General features: G+C 39.1%; 1 protein-coding gene across 14 annotated transcripts in view; it reads right to left on the minus strand.

Moving 5' to 3' along the window:
- Positions 1-22,634, minus strand: part of CADPS (calcium dependent secretion activator) — a 475,048-nt gene that overhangs the window by 92,092 nt on the left and 360,322 nt on the right. For 8 of the 14 annotated variants that reach the window (XM_034956818.3, XM_034956822.3, XM_055110098.2 and 5 more), the window contains 3 exons: positions 9,985-10,091; positions 3,103-3,259; positions 2,165-2,306 (listed from right to left, as the gene is read on the minus strand). In XM_034956818.3, coding sequence (XP_034812709.1) covers positions 2,165-2,306; positions 3,103-3,259; positions 9,985-10,091 — 406 coding nt within the window. Of the gene's footprint in view, positions 1-2,164; positions 2,307-3,102; positions 3,260-4,456; positions 4,478-9,984; positions 10,092-22,634 lie in introns of all 14 variants that reach the window. The other 6 variants (XM_034956809.3, XM_055110096.2, XM_055110097.2 and 3 more) reach the window with 1 other exon arrangement.

Raw genomic sequence — 22,634 nt, forward strand, 5'->3', positions numbered from 1 at the left:
TTTTTTGAGACGGCATCTCAGTCTGTCGCCCAGGCTGGAGTGCAGTGGAGCGATCTCGGCTCACTGCAAGCTCCACCTCCTGGGTTCACACCATTCTCCTGCCTCAGCCTCCCGAGTAGCTGGGACTACAGATGCCCACCACCACGCCCAGCTAATTTTTTGTATTTTTAGTAGAGACGGGGTTTCACCGTGTTAGCCAGGATGTTCTCGATCTCCTGACCTTGTGATCCACCCGCCTCGGCCTCCCAAAGTGCTGGGATTACTGGCGTGAGCCGCCGCACCCGGCCGTGTTTGACTTTTAAGAAATTTAACAGATTATCAAATGACTTAGTGACATTATCACAAAGTTCCATGACAATTCTCAGACACTGGACAGGCACATTTTTAAAACTTCAGTTTTGCAGGGGAGCAAACAAGTTCATAGAGGTTTGAACCCTTGACTTCTGGCTAGTAAATGGGCACTAAATCTAGGGCTCTTCAAGGAATAGTGAAGGATACCAATTGTTCTCTTCCATGTGTGTTGGTAGTAGTAGTCTCCGTATTTAAGTGCAAGTAAGTAAATGTTATTTCAAGACCATTGTTATTTTAAAACGTAAATATTACTCATTTTAACCTTTTCCTCTAAATAGCTATTCTCCAGCACAACTGTCTTCATTGTATTGAACATTGAAAAAAAATAGAGCCTCTCAATAATTTACCATCAAGGGATCCAGTTCTACCCTCATGAGTGAAAAGTCAGTAGGGCCATATTAAGAGACTGTTATAAACTGGAGAATAACAAACTAAAATTTAAATTTCTTGGTATTTGCAAAGGAGGAGCTACTGGTTATTAACCTCCTTGCAATAGGGAAACTTCTCTTGTGGCTCAGATGTGGAAGGGGGGCAGAAAAGCCTATTTTGCATTAATTTATCAGTGAGAGCCTTATACAGTATAACATTAGAGGAGGGTCTCAGTTCAGAAAACTGCTTAAAAATAGGCTGCAAGTCAAGGCTTCCAAACTGAGGAAAGGCCTCATGAATATTTGTTCTGGAGTTCCTAAAATGTGCTTGTAACATCCCTCTACTTTGCTCCATACTGTTTGCTGCATCCCAAAGATGTAAAATACTAGCATGAACAAAATGATTTCCTTAAAAAAAAGAAAGAAAGAAAGAAAGAAACTAACAAGGCAAATCCAGCAGTAGGCTTTACTAGAGCTTTTCAAACCATCAAGCCATAACCATCAAACTCTCCATATAGGAGTCTCTATTTTTTCAGAAAGAGGAGTCTGAGACTGACCCTCTCGAGCCTCAAGTCAAGCCCTCTTCCCATCTGGGGAATGGAGATGGCACCAAGCCTGCCAAACATTTTCAAATAAGACCTAAAATTTGCCAAACATTTGCGGAAATTGACAAACTTGCAACCCACAAGATTTCCCATAATTTATCCTGCAGGGTATATGTCCCATTTTAATAAAAGCACACGGTTGTCAAATACATTTAGGAAAATCCGGATTAAACAGAGTTACACAAAATTCTAGGTCAGTGGGGTAGGTATTGTTTCCTAAACATACTTGGCCATAAAGGTTTTTTTTTAAAAAGGTGCATCTAAAAGGCCTAGACCAGGCAATGGCAAACTATGGACCTGTTTTGTTAACAAAGTTTCATTGGAACACAGCTACACTCGTTCATTTACATACTGTCTATGACTGCTTTCATGCTACAATGACAGAGTTGAGTTGTGACAGAGATTATGTGGCTCCAAAAGCCTAAGTATATAGTATATGGCCTTTTATAGAAAAAGTTTGCTGACCTCCCTGCCTAGAACCCCACCGAACACACTTTGGGAAACACTGAATCCTAGAGATAACACCATTGGAGTAAGACATACCACACAAATATCACAGCCGAGTTTATATTCCTTCTTCCTTATTTATCTTGTGCAATAAGAGATTTCATTTCATAAAACGTTTTTTCAGCCTCTTCCCCTACCCTGCCCACCTCCTCCATCCCCGACCCTCCTGCCATTTGGGCAAAGAAGCTATGAGCATCATAGTAGAAGAAATGTATGGTGTTTCTCTCTGTCCACAATAACAGTGAAACCCATATGACATCATTAATCCATTTCTGTATTACTCTCCAACCATTTGTACCCAAACTCCGATGGTATCAAAAAAGGTTTCCTTACTTGACTGGTTCCCATGACTCCCGCTCAAAGCCCCTGTGAATGGATTGTGCAATTGAGGACTCCATCAGATCCACATATCTAACAACAAGTGGGGCAAACAGGTCTTGCAGGTGTTTGTGAAATTTTCCATTGCACAAATTATCTAGAACAGATAAGCAAAAGCTTGTTAAGAACCCACAGCTACTTTATCAACGTACAACACACACACACACACACACACACACAAACACACACACACACAGATGATTGTCTTCTACATTAAATATACTGCTTCTAAGGAAGCCAAAAAGAGAAGAGAAGGAAAAAAGTACATAAAAAGCATTGAAATGGAATTCAAAAACACTTTACCCCTTGGTATTGATCTTCTAAAAGGAAAAACGATCATGCTACTTTAAGAAACAACAAAAACAACAATCCACACTATTTTTTTTTCTGTTTTTCTTGCACCCACTTCCCTTCTTCCCATTAAGTTCCTAGGAAGAAAGAACATTCTTCATACTCTGCCCTCCTTCATCACCCTCCCTGGGGAGGAAGGTCTATTTTATGGCTGTTGTCACTATAACATACTCTGAAATGCTTGACATGTTAGTCAGCTGGAAATTTTTTTTTCATCTAGAAAGCACCTTTTGATAAAAATTGCAAAATATGAAGAGGTTAATTAATCTGAGAGACAATAAAACACACAAAAAATGGATACCTCTTCTCACATTACTCTCACGTTATTCTGTCTAGTTAAGAGAGAGCGACCCTAGAACGCTCTCTTTGGAAGAAAGGGAATACCCTTCAGCTGTATGTTTCTTTTTGGGGGGTGGGGTTAATAATAATAAAACCATGAAGAGCTATGTCAAGCCTGTAGTCTGCTTGGGATAAAGACATCTTAGTGATCTGTTTATCTGCACACTACTTAGGAAAGTCAAACAGTCAAAGGTAATACATACAGTCAGTACGGAGAAAATCATTCAGCAGCTGAAATAGTGGAAAACTGTCCCATGTGTCTGGAGGTTGCACCTCTAAGGCTGCATCCATGTCTACTGCAAAGAGTGACAGGAACGTCTCCGCATGCTCCACCATTAAATCTGACCACCACGCAAAGGCCTTTAAAATTTGGCAGAAAAACAATAGACAAAGAAGTGATGAGCTTCTTTCTTGGACATAAGATGTGAATTCTAGCCCTCACTGTTCAAAATTAATGGTGCATCCAGCAGGGTTTGGTAATTTTATTGTAAAGAGAACAGAATTTTTGATACAATTGGGGTGTTAAGTGTCTAAGGTAGTGCTTTGCGTGATTCCAGGCCTGCCATAGAGAGCCTTTATTCTGACCTATGGGTCAGAGGATGCTGCAGTAGAAATGACAGACGTGGAACTTCTGTTCAATTTACAATAACTCAGTACGTTTTGAGTCATGCTCTTTGTCATTGTTGTTGGCTAGTTCTTGCTCTAAGGTATTAAAATCTGGGAGTTTCTTCACTGTGTTTATGGGTTTTCTGCTGGTCTAACTTGAAAATTTGTAATTATTGTTCACTTATATCTACATATCTGGGGCTTGTCTATGGTCTCATACAAAAACTCAAGAACTCATGTTTCCCTACACATTGGAAATGTTACTCCTATTTCATACTAAGTCAAAGAAAACCACTGTTGCAATTGTCACAAAACTTTTGAGTTGTAATCTTTTTAAGCAAGGAGGCTTTGGTTTTGTATCCAGTCTGGAGGAAAGATCAGGCTTAGGCTAGAAAACACTGAGTAAGATCAGGACTTATTTTTCTGGGGGTTGGACACATATGTACATTGAAAACCAAAAAATATCAGTGAAGTAACTCATTTTCATGCACATGGGCCCTCGGAAATCATTGTGCAGGGTCTCGGGGGTGACATTCACATCAGACTGGGCCAGATGTGAATTCAATTCAAAGGCATGCATGCATGTTGACTAATCATTTCTGGCAGGGAGCATGCAGAATGAGTGGCAGTGTCAACAGGCCCTGTTTTGCCGATTTCAAAGAGAGCAGAAAAACAAAAACAAATTGCCAGCCCCTTCTGGTCCCCCACATCCCCATTCAATGCCGCAAAGTATTTACATTGGAAACACTTTCCGGAGCATTCACCAAAAAAAGATGGGAAGGCATTTGAAAATATGAAAGATGATTATGGAAAAATTCCATAAATGAAAGGGTTTGTTCAATGGCCAAGCTCTTCTGTGATCTATTAGTTATTAGAGGGATATTCTAACAGCCACTAGGAGGCAGAATAGGGGTCCACCTCTCTTCTTTCACGAGATTTCACTTTACTTACTTCTCCTTTATCAACATGTGGCTGGTTTGCAAATTAAATGAAAAAAATCAAGTCATGGACCATTCTGCAAGGTTGGCTTGGCTGGAAATAGACACCTGCTGTTTCCATTTTAATTTACAGTAAAACCTCACTGATTCAGATTAATGGGAGAGGGGAGATGCTGGCCTGTCAGCAAAAAAAAGCCTAACTTATTGGACTTTCTAAAAAGAGATATCCTTTTACTGTTTTTGAATGTAGCCTATAATTGGATACTAAAGTAAAAAGTATTCATTAAGTTTAAATTAGTTATTAACGCAACATAAGTGTAAATGTTTTTTAAGCATGTAATAATTATAGATAAGTTGACTTATAAATTGAAGTCAAAGAAACAGTAGATTTAATTTCATAGATCCTAGGATGGAAAAAAGGGTACTGGATTCCTCTAACTTGTAAGAAGAGTCTTTAGAATTTCCTGAGAAAGTTGAGATCAAGTCAAATATATTACATAAGAAAAAGAGTCACATCTGCAATTGAATTGTCACAGATTCCAATATTTGGGTCTGAACCGATGAGGTTTTATTGTAGTTTCACCACCTGCAGATGAGAGCCCTGGGGTTTAGGGCTTACTCCACTGACTACCTAGCTAAGTCCAGTAGATAGAGAAACCCTCCATGCCACCCCCAGAACTTTCCCAGACACCAGCCTTTTAGGCAGAGACCATCTAAACCCTGGAACTTGCTGGAGGAAGTTCCATCTCCACCCCTGTGTGGAAGGCTGACTCTCATCAATCCTGATTCCAGACATTTGAAAAATTCACAAAGGTACACTAAATGTTGGCTAGTACTTATTCTTTAGTTATTCAACTAACTTTACATCTTCAGGATGAGTCCAAGAAAAGTTACTGGGAAGACTGAGTTGCCTCCCCAGACATAATTTGCCCTAGAATGACAGGAAAAAACAAAACAAAACAAAAAAACAAAGCTCAAATGTTTGCAATTAAAAGTTTATTAACCCAACCTCAAACCTGGCTCTTACCAGCAATTTTTTTTTTTTTTTTTTTTTTTTTTTGGGACGGAGTTTTGCTCTTGTTACCCAGGCTGGAGTGCAATGGTGCGATCTTGGCTCACTGCAGCCCCTGCCTCAGCCTCCTGACTAGCTGGAATTACAGGCGCCTGCCACCATACCTGGCTAATTTTTGTTTGTTTGTTTGTTTGTTTTTGTATTTTCAGTAGAGACGGGGTTGCAACATGTTGGCCAGGCTGGTCTCAAACTCCTGGCCTCAGCTGGTCCACCTGCCTCGGCCTCCCAAAGTGCTGGGATTACAGGCATGAGCCACGGCACCTGGCCTCTTACCAGCTTTTTAGCTTAAAAGTTGCAAACTAGAGGTCATAAGAAGTGCCACTTCTACGATCTATAGAGAACTTCGTCCCTCATTGTAATTTAATATATTATTGAGCAAATATTTACCATCCTTGCATTAATAATCATTTAGATATTAATAGCCCTGCAAAGAACGATGACTACTGTGGCATGAATCATTGCTATTGGAGTCTGGTAGAACAGTTTAGGGATCTAGTGAACCAAGAGAATTTAAATTTGGGGACTGTAGAGTAAGTGAGGACCAGAGCTATTTTTGTACATTCAAGGGAATTCTTTTCAAAACCTTATAATCAAACCCGACTCTCCAAGAAGAACAAAATGATTCTAGCAAGGGCAGTAACAACCAGAAAGCAAAAGTGTAAGTCCAATTAAATGAACAGAATCTGTGTGACTGGGTTGGGAAAGGCCAGGCTTTAAAAATATTTCTTTTATGCTTGCTCATACAGGTGAATGCTATTTTTGTACTTGAGCTAACTCACAATGTTCATGGGCATCTAAAGTCTTATAAACCTTTTCCAAAGACAATAAGGAGAATAAGGAGTTATGCTTCGGCTGCTAAATACTTACCCAGAGCTTTTCATTATTCAAAGACAAAGATGTGTGCTTTAGGGGTACAGTCTACATCAAACACACTGTATATTTTGCACACAAACTAACATGTATATATGTACTCCTCTATATACCACAATACATATATACATATACATACGTATACATAGAGAGAGATTGGGAAGGTGTAGCAACCATACATGAAGGCATAATTCGTGTGTGTATGTTTGTGAATAGATTAGACTCTGGAAACAGAGTTAAGCTGCAATTAAGAGATAACTGTGACCACTGCTACCATATACTGAGTGTGTGTGCATATGATGTATTCTTAGCTGGTGAGATTTCTTTTCTTGGGACATGTAATTACTTTATCTTGGAATTTAAAATGCCTTTAAGGATTATTGTTTTTATTTTAGGTGGAGGAGGCAAGCCTACTAGTCACTTTGATTTGAGTGGTACCACCAAACAGCATGGCCACACAGCCAAGATCCAAGCTTAGGATTTAGTCTTTTGTTTTTCTTTTCTTTTCTTTTCTTTTCTTTTTTAATATACTGAGCACCCAGAGAACATGGTAGTGAGTACTGATCAGTAGAACATAATTGTCTTACTTTTTCTTTTGGGGAAGAAAAACCCCATGTTTAGTGTGCCAGCAGTAAGGCTACCTCTTCCACTGTACTCCAGCCAGTCTTGACCCTGGTTGTACACTGGAATCACCTGGGCAGCTTTTAAAAATTACCCATGCTCAGCACCTCCCTGGAAGATTTCAATAAATTGAGCTGGGACAAGACCTGGGGATCTGAATTTTCAAGAGCTGTCCACGTGATTGCAATCTGTAAGTGAAAGTTGAGAACAGGTGGTAGTGCCTTTCTGGCCCACTGTACCTTGAAATGAATCTGCTCTCAACACGTTCTGTTTATTCTGTTCATTTGGTACTTTCTACACAGGTTTAGTCACTTTGATAATCAGATATTCTTATATTTTGTTTCCTTAGCAATTTGTTCCTCATAACAAAAGAGCCAAGCTTTGTGGAGTGCTCACTTTGTGCCAGGCATAACACCAGATGCTTTAATGAATGTGGCCTTCCACTCTAACAATGACCATCTATTGTTATCTCCACTTTACAGGATGAGAGAAGTTATACTGGAAGAGAAGAGGCAAAGCTAGGATTCAAAGCCAAACTTCTCTGGCACAGAGCCTAAACTCCTGGACACCCTGTGTTCTACTGCTTGAAGGACAGGCTGTCCTATGCCTAGTTGTCTTTCAAAAAGCACCAAGGTAGTTGCCTCAGTGCTCAGAAGATGGAAGACGCTCAATAGGTAGCTTTTGATTGATGGAGAAGATTTTGTGATTGGGTAAAATTTTTAATTTTGGAAAGAATCCTGTACATTTATCTAAAAGAAAATTTGGTCTCAGGCACTCCAAAGTATGCTGAAGTTTTCATTACTAAGTTTTAAAGTTGGTAATGGGAATTGAGTTGATGTCTACTCTATTTAATTTGAATGGCTTTTGAATATACAAGATTAAAATATTTTGTGATGATGGTTATTAGGGCAGTTTAGGATAAGGATTAACACAGCGAAAAAGGGCTTTTTGGAAAAGTGAAACGTGCCTTGTTTAGCATATAAGCCCTCCTTTGGTGTTTCTTTTGAGCAATTTAGAAAAATATACATCCTTTCTTAGCCCGTAGCAGCCTCCAAAAATAACTTGATTATAAATCAAGTATATCTGTCATTTTTCTTCTCCTCTGATTCACTTAAAAGCACAATTGTGACTGAGAAAACTGTGCTCTTTGTATTTATGTCTTCAAGAATGTGTGGGTTTAGTCCAGCATCATGGGAAGAGCCTCAACCACTCAGATCAGAGGAGGGCAGGCTGGAGCCCCTCCATGCCTCTGGAGATGACTTTGTAGACACGTGCGAAGAACACACTTACCATCACCGGAACCCCAGATGCCTGCAATCTGAAAAGAACATCCTATAGGATAGCGTAGGAAAAATATTCTAACCCACTTAATTGTTTACATGTTTGGAGGTTATCGATTTGCTTTTCCTTATCACTCATGGCTGTGCGTTGTGGATAGATGCTGCATGAATTAGTTCTACCTGCCTCAAGGGGTCTTACCCCCATTCTTTAAGGGTTTTCAGGGAAAAAAATTCTTCAGTACTCTCTCTATATATAAATACTGTATATATGATTCACATAGAGACAGTTGTTGAGGAAGATTAGTATCACTCCGGCGAGCTACTGGTTACTAAGTTTGATACTCATCTGCTGTAATAAAGGTAAGTACAGACAGACATAGGAAACTACACCAGGCTAAGGACAGAATCAAGGCAGGTAGGAGGCGTTGTGTTGGGATGTAACTGCAGTCGTTGTTAAGTATATCAATTGCTTCATGCACGCACAAGAGAATAACCCACATTGACCCTGCCGTGGAGGGTCACCCATTCCACAAGCAGTCCACTGGAAGTTGCTGTTACATTCCTTGGGTCAGTGTTAGAAAGCAGGAGCACCAGGAAAAGTCCCATTAGAAGACATGGTACTGGAAGGGCATGCACAAAGTATGACAGCAGGTGGCTGGTTCATTCGGTTTAGTCACATACCTCTTTCCCCTGCCACGATCAGCCAAGATTGAATAAAATAGTAGAAAAACAGGGAGGAAATTTAAATATGCAATCAGGCATTAGTCGGGACGGTTGGATTTATGGCGTATTATATATTATTTAACTATACTGGCAATTTCCATTTAGTCATGGAATGATCATTTTAGGTACTTGAGAAATTACTTTTAGGAAATGTCATTTTTCCCCTTTGCTGTAAATCTGAATGTAGAGAAAGGGGGAGAATTATGCAGTTTTCAAAAAGATTATTTTAAGAGAGATGATTTTAAATCTCAATTTTGAGACGAGCGTTGATATAACCATTTAACCATCACGAAATTTTGGAATTTTTTTGGAAGTGTTAGGTTGTTTAAGTCCTTATAGGTTTGGGATTTAGTTAGCCTTGAAATCCCTTGGTTTATAATTATTATCAAAAGGATCATTTTGACAGTGGTTTCTTAAAAAAAGTAAGCTATATTTATTTAGATGTATGTTGGAGAATCGACAAGTTGAACAACACAGAATAATTTGCTTCTGTCACTGTGTTTAACAACCCAGGCAATCTAAGATGAAAAAAAAAAATGAAGACTCTAGTACAAGCAGAGTAAGTTACAGAGATAAATTGAGAAAGAAGGTCTGTGGTTCACATACCAAATAACTAATAAAAACAACAGTGGTGGCAACAAAAACAACCACAAAAAACCAAAAAATATTTTATGTTCTGGACAATGGTAACCAGATGCTGCTTGAATGATTAACTTTAAAAAGCACTCACCTCATTTGTTCATCGCTAGAAACATCTGAAAACTTAGGCCAAAACATACAACATGCAACCACTTTTTGGTTGGTTAAAATAACCTTCCAAAGACTTCTTGCAAAACTTCCACTTTCATTCCCTTTGCAATCCCAGTTAAAAGAAAATGGGTGTTAAGGCATCTTATTCACAATCTGGCTGGGAAAATCAGCTCTGCAAGCTCAGCTAAGGGACAGTAAGATACACTTCCCACCAAGCCTGCTCACCTCTGCATGGTGCTCCTCATTTTGCTGAAGAACTTCAATGACTAGTTCAGCAAGACGTATTGTATCTTCAAGCTTTTTGGCAGGAGTGATTAACCGGCCTACATTTTCTGTAGTACAAGAGTTTGTGTTAAAATTCAGCGAAAGTGGCAGGCTACTTTTATGGCCATTAGAACTAGTGGATAAGAAATTGAGAATAGTTATCAGTTTTTTAAAAAAAATTCATGCAAATGTTAAGTGCCATGTAATTAGTAGTGAGCAAACCATAAAGCCATTTTATTATTATCACCATTATTATAATACATATTAGAAAAAAGCAGTGCTCCAGCTTCAAATTTGCATATGAAGCTATATTGTCTATGACAGCCCATATCAAATTTAGTGACATTTTGTACACATGTTCTTTAAAGACAGCATAAATGTACTATACCACTCTCTAGATTGTAATTATGCTACCTGAAGTGGGAAGATTAACAGGAGTTTAATATTGATTGCTGTTACATTTGTTTTTTAGATTAGTTATTAAATGCTACAGTGTAATTTTTCATTGCAGGCTCGCATATGTTGGAACGTTCATTTTGAAAATGCAGATTCAAATGTCTGCTTCAAGTTGTCCAGGGAGGAGATAGAAAAGAAAAATTGGATATGCCTGGGCCATTAGTCAGGAATAATAATTGTTAAAAGGGTGTTAGGAGTAGATTATTGAATGGGTTGTAATAGTTGGTGCTACTGGTTGTTACAATTGAAATTTTATCAGTTAAATTGAAACAATGTACTTAATTGTTTTCTTTGTTTTTAGTTTCTCTTAAACTGAAAGTGTTGTATTTTTACCCAGCTCAAGAAGAATCTGAACCCTGGCTTATGTTGCCTTCTTTTTAGAGCTGAGTTCATGAGTTTGACAATGTCATTATGTTCCAAAAGTTACAAACTTTTTTCCTTTGGGAAAACAGTAATATTTAAAACATAAAGGAGGTTTTCTTTCTTTCTTTTCTTTTTCTTGTTTTTTTGGAGACAGAGTCTCATTTATTCTGTTGCCCAGGCTGGAGGGCAGTGGTGCGATCTCAGCTCACTGCAACCTCTGCCTCCTGGGTTCAAGTGATCCTCCTGCCTCAGCCTCCTGAGTAGCTGGGATTACAGGCACCCGCCACCATGCCGGGCTGATTTTTGTATTTTTAGTAGAGACAGAGTTTCACCTTGCTGGCCAGGATGGTCTCAAACTCCTTACCTCAGGAGATCCACCCGCCTCAGCCTTCCAAAGTGCTGGGATTTCAGGCGTGAACCACTGTGCCCGGCCAAAACAAAGGTTTTCTTGGCCAGTGAAACTGCTTGGATTCAACCAGTCTGAATTCCAGGGGAACTTGTATTTCATGTTTAGCCCCCTTCAAACCTTGAAGCCTCAGAGTCAGAGCACATGGGATATAGTGAAATAAACATCATTTAGTAGAATTCCCCAAGTAGGTACATACATTTGCAAAAGAACTGGCAAAATTTATTTTCATCTCTTCATCTGAAACAGGTATATTTTGGCTTCAGGATGTTTCTTGCTAGAAAGAATTACCTATTACTAAATAGGAAGGTTTCTGGCAGGCAGGAGGGGGTGGGAGGAAGTAGGCAGACTTAAAATCATAAGAGATTGCTAATTTACAAAAAAAAAAAAGGTTCTTAATATTCTTTTATGCATTTCTTAGGTAATGAACATATCAGGTCATTAGTAATTTAGGATTTAATAATGAAAAATAAATTCAGCGAGACACTATGCAAGAAGAGTGTTCTAGCAAATGGGATGTAAGAGTGATTAGTGGGACAGGGTAAGATTAGCCAGGTGTTGAAAGTCTCAGTCTAACAGGGCCTGACGGCTAGTGTGAATATGGGCTTCCTGGATTCAAGTCAATGGAAAGCTCCATTATCTCTGCCAAACCCAGATGGAAATGTGGCTGGATCTGGTTAGAGCCTGAAGGTGGGGCTGTGGGAAACATAAACATGTGGATTAGGCAGAGAATAACCAACACTCAGAATAAGGAGATGTGGGAGCTTAGGTGCTGAGAGCCCATTGCCTGGTCTAGAGCAACATATATTTAGAGAAAGAGTGTATGACAAGATTGACTTCTGTGCTTTTGGGGCATCTGACCTGTTAGTAATTTGATAAATAGACTATCATAATTTCATTCGTAGACTTTCAGGCATTTCTACAAACATACTGTGTATATATTTTTGGGTAATACGTGTAGAGTGAGGTATTTGCATTTTGATAGTAAATATGCACAGGCTACTATTTTTTATTCGTTGATATTCACATTTACACATCAATTTGCAAATTCCTCATCCTATGCTTATTACCCATTCGACACATACACCCACATACACACATCACACACTTACATACATTTTCTAGTAACAGACAAGCCTGCACATTAATACAAATCTTCAGGAAATCCCACTTGGGGCACATCTTTGACATCTCTTGCTTTAAAAATAGAGAGCTTTGTCCTTTTGGGTGAAACACTCACCGAATCTAGGGGAATTCTGGCTGCTTATGACATAGGATACATAAATAATTCATACCAATATTTTTATGCACTTTTTTAAAAAAAAGTCAATAATTTTTATGTTTGGAGAAATCCAAGATGTTGAAGCTAGGACCACCTGAAGATTTGTTTTAATAGGCAGTACTCTTAGATTGACTACAATAGATATCAATAGATACACATAAATTGTGCATGTGCATGCAGCCATTCTATGAGTGTGTGCACATGTACGCAGATATGTGTATGCCTGATGTATATATACAGACAGTATGTTTAATAAAACCCTTTGCAATTTTACTTGAACATAAAACCATTAAAGTAAGCAGGTTAAGGATCCTTTAATCTAGAACACTTGATCTGCCAATTAACCCATGTAGCCAGTTTTTCATTTACAATTAATTAGCTGTGATTCCATCATCTGTAGATCAAGCCACATTAGTAAGACACTGCACTATTGTCCTGTTTGTTTGCATAGCTGCTGTACTACTAGCTAAATGGCAAAATGGAACTAAAAGTAAATTCCCTAAGATGTTGTCTTTAAAGAAAATATTGTGCAAAATCCTTTAGCACTTCTTCCCTCTCCCCAACAGAGGTCAAGGAGAAATTTGTGCTTAGAAGTGATTTTTTTTTTTTTTTTTTTTTGGCCACTTACGCTGTCTTCAGATGAATTACAATATTCCTATCCCCCAAGCTTGCACTAGCTGGAGCACTGATAAAATGGAACTAAAAATATAGTATACTTAAGAACCATTTCATACAATAGAATTGAAGCTGATAACACAGAAAAAATTGTCATGCAAAATGTTATGCAACAACAATGTTATTTTGTGCTGACATTGAGATTTGAAAATGTTGCATATGTCAGACATAGCTAGACAAAAAAAATGTGGACATTTGGAAATAAATGCTCTCTTTTGAGTATCTCAAAACCTATAAAATTATAGTTGAGAGCCCGAGTCTCAGCTTAGTGTTCCAAACTGAAACAAAATTTCAGGAAGAAAGGTGAACAGAAAAGCAAACTAAACTAGAAAGCTGCCAAGTAGAGGAATGATGAAAGTTTACGGTACTTGATTTTGGCCTAGGCATGCCTTTGAGCCTCTGATATAACATGCTGGTCTGCGTTTGGGTGGGTGGAGGAGGAGGCCCAGGATGTGGCAGGGGAGCTGCTTGGGTAGGTGAAGAGAGACAGTAAAAAAGTAAAGACAAAGTGACTCTAACAAAGGGTGACAAGTAAGATGACAAACTCTGAAAAGAACAACCAAATAAGCAAAAATGATAAAACACAAATGGAGAGCTGCTGCTTTCTTGGCAATACTTCAACACTACAGAGGTGTGACATTGTTTGACAAGGACTCTTACCAGTGTCACCAGCAACCCCCACCCACCACCACCACCGAGACACTCAGAGGCTGAATGCAAATACCAGATGCTTTATCCAGATGGATACACATGAATGATGGCAGCAGCAGCACTGACCAAAAAAAGATACACTTCATACAATGAAGAACACCTATACATTAATAGCTGCTTCTTTTTTACAGATGACCAGAAATAGGACTTGATATATTAATAGTTGGAAGATCTGGCTTGTCATCCCCCATATGTTACTTACTTTCTACGTAACCTTGCATCTGCTACTTGAACCTCTCTGTGCTTTAGTTTCCTCATCTATAAATTGAGAGTATCTTTTCTTGTACATGTTACAGGGTTGCTGATAAGAGCAAAGAAAGCAATCTATGGGATTGATCTCTGTAAAGCTCAAGATGCCTACACATGTTTATTGCTACCTCCACATTGTGAGAAGGCTGCAATTAATTGCTTTGCAAAAGCAGATGAAGGGCCGTTATTAGTTCAAGTGAGCTAGGAAATATTCTTGCTCCCTTTGTGGAATTTCAACATGTCAAAATCTGTCATTTTGGGGGAAAATGTGTGGTATCTGATTGTTTCCAGCTCATTTAATTATTTTCAATTTGGAATTCTCGTGGCTTTTATATTGTGGGTTGAATCATATATAAAAACTTGCCAGCTTATCAAATATGTTACTTGCTATTCCAAATGTTAGAATACTGTAATCAGCACTTGACCCATCTGTCATGTGGTTTACAATATCAGCACAGCAAACATCCTATAACAATAGCCTCTCCTTCAATACAGGCCCAGAGCACTATCAGCTTCTGCAATTCTCTCTCTTTAATGAGTGTCTCATTAACCTTGGACCTGCTCCTTTCTAATAGTTCTGGTTTATAAAGCAATCTGTATGGTGAGAGGGACATACTCCATTGCCAAGTTTGCTTCTTGGTTTGCTTGAATTTTCAACTGGGAAAATGAATTTTACTGCAGGCATGTAGGAAATGGAATTCTAGTGACATTAATAAAAAAGATTGAAAAATATGGATAAAATATAATATTCTGGTGAAAATCACCTATTAAAAGCAAGAGTTGATGAGATCCTCTTCTTGCTGGACCATTTCAGTGTTTAGAATACAGGACAAAAAAATTAACAGTTTCCTCTTACTGAAATTGTTTGGGAAAAAAATGTGTGTAAATAGAATTTGGAAGACTCAGTTTTAAATGATAACCATTTAAAAGGAGGCAAGTACTAATCCTTTCATCATAAAAAACAGTACTCCATATTGTATATTTTGTTAAAATCTGGTTTTCCACTGACAGCACTGCCTAAAGTTAAGAGCATTTCTGGTAATCCATCCTCATGGCTCTTTCAGTGAATGCATGTTACCTGCATGTGCAGTTCTCACAGAAATTCCTGACTCATTCTCACCCAGTTAACTGAACCTGGGTAGAGAAAGACTTGATCTGGTGGTGAATAAAACAATAAGGCGCCTCTGGGTTGATCTGTCACCCATGAGGCAGCAGATACATATTTCAGCTAAATGGGTCTTGATGAGAAATTCATAAAGGGATTTCCTCCTGCCAACTGTCTGTCCAGAATTCTGACAGTGAGGTTTGCCACCATAGAAAAACAAGCTCCCTATTTTTTTTTCCTCACAGAGCAAAACAAAAACATCATACCTTGGTTTCCAACTTCATTTACCCAATTACCATTGCTCATGTTTACACAATTAAATCTGCTTGGCTTCCAGAGAGAGAGTTAAATGTGACTGCAGAAAAACAAAAAGAGAATTCCGCTGCATGCTCATCTGAGCCAAGGAAGAGATGCATCCAGGAGCAAGAGACACTCCAATTAGCCCTTAAATAACCTGACCAACTCTGGCTCTAGCTAGTGAATTGCCAGTCCCTGAAATATCATATGAGAGATGAATATGATTGATGGAAACTAACTTATTACCAAGTTCCAGCCTATTGATGTGTTGCTGAAGATGCTAGTATTTGTATTATGTAATTACAGAAAATAACTAGCCTGTAGCAATTTGCTATGATTTGGGGGTGGGGGTAGATAAAAGCTCAAGTAGCAACAGAAAGCTTAGCAGATAGCCACATCATACTATCCTGAATACCCAGCTTCCCTAAAATGATGGCTACATAGGCCAAAAACATGCAAGGTTGAAATCTAATACAATTTCTTTAGTGGGACTGTCTATTATGTATACTTGATCCCCTTGATTCTCCAATATCCACTCCCTTTCAAAAGGTTCCAGCTCTAGTTCAGTCTAAAGTATGTGTTAATACAGGCTGTTGGATGGATCATGGATTTTTCCCATGCTTTTCATTGGAGCCATCATTGTCTTTTCCCTGTAAGGACTTAGGTGGTATAGCTTGTCCAGTCTACCTCCAAAATGTCTCTTGATTTTATCTCACACCGTACTAGATCACGTGCTTATCCACACTCTTGCCGAGGGGGTGGGCATATGACTCAGGTCTCATAATTTCCACCTCAACTGTTGCTAAAGCCTCCAGGGCAGCCTTCAGTCCCTTTTCTCTTTTGCAGTTCATTCTCTGCCATGCAGCAGTCAGAGTGATCTCTGTTAAGCACACATCTGAACTTGTCATGCTCTTGCTTAAAAATCTTTGAGAGCTTCCCTTCATGACAAGGGTTATGCCTTCATATGCCATAACAAGAGAGTGCCATCATAGCAAAGCTTCAGCTCCTCTGTCGATGCTTCTACTTGAGCACTTCTGGCCCTGGATAATAGGAAATTATATACATTTGTCTATCTGCCTGTCTGCCAGGGAATTCTGTATTTCTAGGGCCTAGAGCAGTGCTGGGGCCAGGGTAGGTCATCAAATATTGGTAGAAGGGAATTCTCAGTGGATCCTGTCCAATGCAGTGCTTTCATGAAAAATAAAATGCTCTGTGTTTTCAGTATACATACAAACTACACAGGAATTCTTATCTCTTATCCAAAGTCCCTGGTTACTTAACAAATGTACTAAGCTGAATTCTGAATAGTAAACATCATAACTTAAACTTCCAAGCCAGAGAATAACATCAGGTTTCTTAATGCAATGAAATACTATTTAAGACAGCTGTGCGCGGTGGCTCACACCTGTAATCCCGGCACTTTGGGAGGCTGAGGCAGGAGGATCATGAGGTCAGGAGTTCGAGGCCATCCTGGCCAACATGGTGAAACCCCGTCTCTATTAAAAATACAAAAATTAGCTGGGCATGGTGGTGTGCACCTGTATTCCCAGCTACTCAGGAGGCTGAGGCAGGAGAATCGCTTGGACCCGGGAGGCGGAGGTTGCAGTGAGCCGAGATCACCCCACTGCACTCCAGCCTGGGTGATAGAGCAAGACTCCGTCTCAAAAAACAAAAACAAAAACTATTTAAGACAATTAAAAATAATTTTATTTAACTTAATACAAATTAATTTAAATTAAAGAAAGAAATAACACTCTTGTAATGGTTTTTCTTCTCTAATTTGGTATTGTATGCCAACTCAGGCTTTGTTCCTTGGGCTGAGCTGTTGCATATAAGAAAAGTGAGCTTAATTCTGCATGGACATTGTGTTGGAAATCTGTCCTTGTATGTGCAAGAACCTTGCTCAGGGGAGTTACCTTCTCTACTCCATGTTATTTTGGTGGGACTTCCAAGGAAAGTATCCTTCAGGGGAAGTCACATGAGCTACACCTGGCCAACCATAGTACCTCATACCATCATGGGTACTACGACTGGCTCTGGGGTTAGCATGTGACCCAAGCTGGGCCACTGTGGCCCTTCTCTGGAATTGTATACAGTTGCTTGGAGAGGAATGCTCTTTTTCTTCTAGAGTCATTAGCTAGGATAAAAGGCTGGTGCTATTTGTGGCCATATTGCTTCCCAAACTTCAACCATTAGCTCCAGTCACATTAAAGAAGCCTGTCAGCAGCTGGAGATATGAAAACACATGAACATTTTTCATTTCTGAGACCAACTCCTTCATGGATTTCCTAGCTACATGAACCAAAAAATTCTCTTTTCTTGCTTAGGCTATTTGAGTTCTTTTTTTCTCTGATTCAGTAGTACTACTAAGTACCCACTTAGTCCCCAAATAAACTTTTATGTACATTGCCACAAGCTGTCTTGGGCGGGAGCTTGGAGCATCTGGAGGGATGATGAATAGAGGCAAACACTGAAACAAGGCTAGGGAACACCCCAGTCAGTTCTTCTTGGGGGTCCAGTCTTTGACCTACATCATGCCCTTCTCTGGCACTATCCCCTGCTCTGCAATTCATCAAAGACCCTGGCCTGGGTAAAATTCCCTTGTGCTGCACTCCTGTGACACCTTGCTTGTTCCCTTTACTATCATCATCAGATTGTGACTGCTTGTTTCATGTCTCTGTTTTCTTTCTTTTTTTTTTTTTTTGGTAAGCTCAACAAGGGTAGGGAGCATGACTGATTTTGCTCATCACACACTCCCCTGGTGTCTGGCATAGCTCCTGGAACCTAGTGGATATTTAACAAATATATATGGAGATTGCAATGTTGTATTTGAAATTTATAATAAAAGACAATTTGAATACCTCTTATATTCCCTTGGCTCTCAAAGTACCATCCCTGGATCAGCAGCTTCAGCATCACCTGGAAGCTTAAGAATGCATATTCCCAGGCTCCACCCCAGACCTGCTGAATCAGAACCTACATTTCAACAAGATCCCCAGTGATTCAGATGGACATTAAAGTCGAAGAAGCACTGTTTTATGATTCATTTCTGAAATCAAATGATATCATTATACTATACATTTCAACTTGGAAGAACATCCTTTTAAATACTTTCAAACAAATAATAAATTAATATATATAATGAGCACTTACTATGTGCCAGGCATTTGTGCTAACCGATTTATTTAGAATATGTATTTTAATCTTTGCAATAATTCTCTGGGGGAGGAACCATTATTAGCACCTTTTACAGAAAATAAAAGTGAGGTTACAGAGGTTAGAAAACCCAGTGGAGGCAAGATAAGGATTTGAATTTGGGGTATAACAAATCATTGAGTGCTCAGGCTGGGTTTGAGGTAGTGTTTTCTTAGAGTTGCACGTATATGACTCTAACATGTGGATGCTGGATGTCATCAAATGTCCTACTGGAAGCTCAGACCAGTTAATGGATTGTGGATAGGGCCGTTATATCTTGGCTGAAAGGTAAGGCAGCCTGGTGGGGTGGTGATGGCTCTTGAATAGCACATAGGACAAGAGACTGGAGAGTCACTGACTACTCATTTTATTTTGAACCTGGCTTCTTTTCTCCAGGCCTTGATTTTTCTACCTGTCAATGATCAAGAAACCTCTTTTGTGTTATACAATTTCATTGCTAACAAATCACAAGCATTTTATAGTGTAGAAGTTGAAAATGGGGACTTTGGAATTAAACAGGGTCATGTTCAAATTTTGACTCTACAACTAACCAGATGCTTAACCTTGGGGAAGTGACTTAACATCTTTCTACTTCAGGATTTCCATGCATGAATGCATAAGTTCTTATTTCATTGAAGTAAGAGGCACATTGTAACATTTCTGAAATCTGGATGCGTCTTATGTTTGATAGCATGTCACAATACAGTATATGAATGGCGCAGCTTATAATTGATGGCCCTTTAGATTCAATGAAATATGGTGATAAAACACTTATCTCACAGGGTCATGGCGAGAATTAAATGAGATATGTATAACTACTTAGCACATACTAAATTCTCAATAAACAACAATTTTTATCATAATCTGCAGCATCACATCTTTTTTTCTGATAGAAGAGAGAGACACTGGTTTCATATTTGTGGGTTCACAGCATATTTTAACACATCCTTTTTTTTTCCCAAAATCTTTCTTGGTGACAGTGTTTAAAACATGTTTCTCTTTGTCCTCCCCACTTATTGTAAAGTATAGATGAGGTGCTAGTCCACAGAATAATCTGGGCTTGGAAACCCTGACTTATGCACCACTGAAACAAAAAGGATGGAAAGGCTGGGTGTGGTGGCTCATGCCTGTAATCTCAGCACTTTAGGAGGCCGAGGTGGGTGGATCACTTGAGGCCAGGAGTTCAAGACCAACCTGGCCAACATGGTAAAACCCCATCTCTACTAAAAATACAAAAAATTAGCTGGGCATGGTGGTGTGTGCCTGTAGTCCCAGCTACTTCGGATGCTGAGACAAAAGTATTGTTTGAACCCAGGAAGTAGATGTTGCAGTGAGCCAGGATCCTATCACTGTACTCTAAAGCAAGACTCTGTCTCAAAAAAAAAAAAAAAAAAGAAAGAAAGAAAGAAATAAAAGAGAACCACTTAGTCCCTCATGTATAAGACATGAAGCATGAGATGGTCCTCATCTCAGAATGGCCATCCTGTGGGGATGAGATTCACTATTATTGGTCCCTTGTGGAAGACAGTGGGGTGGTGGCTTGGCTCTATGTGTTGGTGAGTTTTACCAGCTTGGTTCTCTTTCTCTCTTTCAACAAGCCTTAGATCTGTAGGAAATTTGCCTGGAGACAGAGAAAGATACAAAACCTCAACATCACACAATCTTCCTGGAAGTCCTTTGGATAGATTTGACCTGATCTAGAAGGTTTCTGTCAATTGGAGAGAAGAAAAGTCCTCAGTTCTTGGACAACCTTGGGGAATCTCAACTGCCCTCGGGAAGAATTTACAATGTAAAGATTTTGTCAATGATCCAGTTCCAGAAAGGACTGCTCTGTTAATTTGTAGTCTTCCTATGTAAAAAGTGGTAGGTATTATACTTGACCTTATCCACTGAATGAATGGATATTGTCTAAGTGCTCACCACATCAGGCAAAAAGTCTACATGGTAGAAAGAGACAAAAATGCATGGTATTTAAATTTAGACAGACCTGAGTTCAAATCCTGCTTCAGAAAGTTACTTATCCTCACTGAATCACAGCTCCTTCATCTGCGAAGGGTGCAAAAATAAAGACTTCTTTATGAGTCTAAGGTTAAGATTGAATCAGAAGCCCTTAGCACAGGGCCAAGGCCCATAGGTTCATAGGTGGCTGCTCTCTTCTCTCTTTGTCTCCCCACCTACCCATCATTCATCCATCCACCCACCCACCTATCTACCTACTCTCCTCTCCTTTCCTCTCCTCTCTCCTCTCCTTTCCTCCCACCTACCTATTTCTGCATCTATCTATCTATCTATCTATCTATCTATCTATCTATCTATCTATCTGCCTACCTAATTATTTCTGTCTATATCTATCTGCTGTCTGTCTACAAATCATCATCTGTCTGATTTTGCAAATCCTTGCCATATTTGGAGGAAAAAGTTGTTTTATTTCAAATTCCAGTGGAATCGTTATGATGCTCAGAAAATTATGCAAGTATTTAGCCAAGAACTGAGGCAAAACAGCAATAGTAGTGTAGACTTTCTCAGAGCTTGCTGGGTTCAGAATGTGTGACGGTTTACATGGAAATGTATTTAAAATAATAGAATTCATTTGCAGGAGTCACAGCTTTTCTTTCATAGACTAGCAGGCTTTTGCATCTTTTTTTGGAGGTACTGTAATTAAATTGAACATTTAACTTCTAATAATGCCACCAAACATAAAGCATAAGTCCACCAAAATGCCATCTGCATAGCCCTGTAGATTCTTAAAGCATAGTCTGACTAAAGTCTGTATTTCTGTCCCCAGTATTCTACCCACCTCCCTACAATTTGCACATGTAACTCCGGTGGTACCCTACCACCTCCATACAGTTGGTTATGTAGACCTATCCATGAATTTGTGCTCTATTCTCATTGAGAAAATTGAAAAGGGAGGGAAGGGGTAAGAAAGAAAAAACATTTAAAGGCCAGGAAAGAAGTAATTATGATTAAGATTGCAATTGAGACCTGATATACTTAGAAAAAGCTTCACTATACCAAGCTTCAAACCCATCTCTGCTTTAACCTCAACTTCTAAGTCCAGTTCTACCCTATTCCCTCTCTTCAGTCCTTTCTCTTAATTCCTGCTAGTGTGATTTTTCTGCAGTGTAAACCACCAACCCATCCCTTTGCATAAACAGCCTTCAATGACCCTTCATCACCTTTGCAGTTGAGACCTGTGGAATCTTTCTTCTGAAAAAATCCATATGCATGCCAAAGTTGGCATGATTTTCAAGTTAAGAAATTTTGAATCATGAGATATAGTCTGAACTCAGCATTATTATGGCATAGAAAGACCTTTGAAGTCCTGTCCCTGCCTACCTTGCCATCATCAGCACCCATCCACTACTATCATTTCACTCTGTTTTGCAGCTACGTTGAATTAATTACAGAGTAGTTAAAAGTGTGGCTTCTGCCTGGGCTGACTCCAGCTATAGCACTTATACTTCTGGATGTGTGTTTTTTAAGTTCTGTGCCTATGTTTGCTCATCTCTACTGTGGGAATAATAATAGTTCCCTCTTATAAGGGATTTTGAGGAGAAATAAGTTAATAATATGCTTAGAATCATACCTGGAACATGATATGCATTAAATAAGCATTCATTATTTTTTATTAGCTATCTGGCTTTACATATTTGCACATATTATTCTCTTGATGTAGGATGACTTTCCATTCCCAATCCTGGCTCCCCTTTGCTTATTCTAATTCATCTCTCAAGATGCAGTTCAATCCTCACCATCTCGTGAAGACTTCCATGGTTTTCTGACAATGCCCCATCCCTTTTACACATAACTCTACCAATAGGCCTTGCAATATAGTGATTTACATATATAGACCCATTTGCACGTATACT

This window comes from Pan paniscus, chromosome 2 (assembly GCF_029289425.2).
Source record: "Pan paniscus chromosome 2, NHGRI_mPanPan1-v2.0_pri, whole genome shotgun sequence".
NCBI lineage: Eukaryota > Metazoa > Chordata > Mammalia > Primates > Hominidae > Pan > Pan paniscus.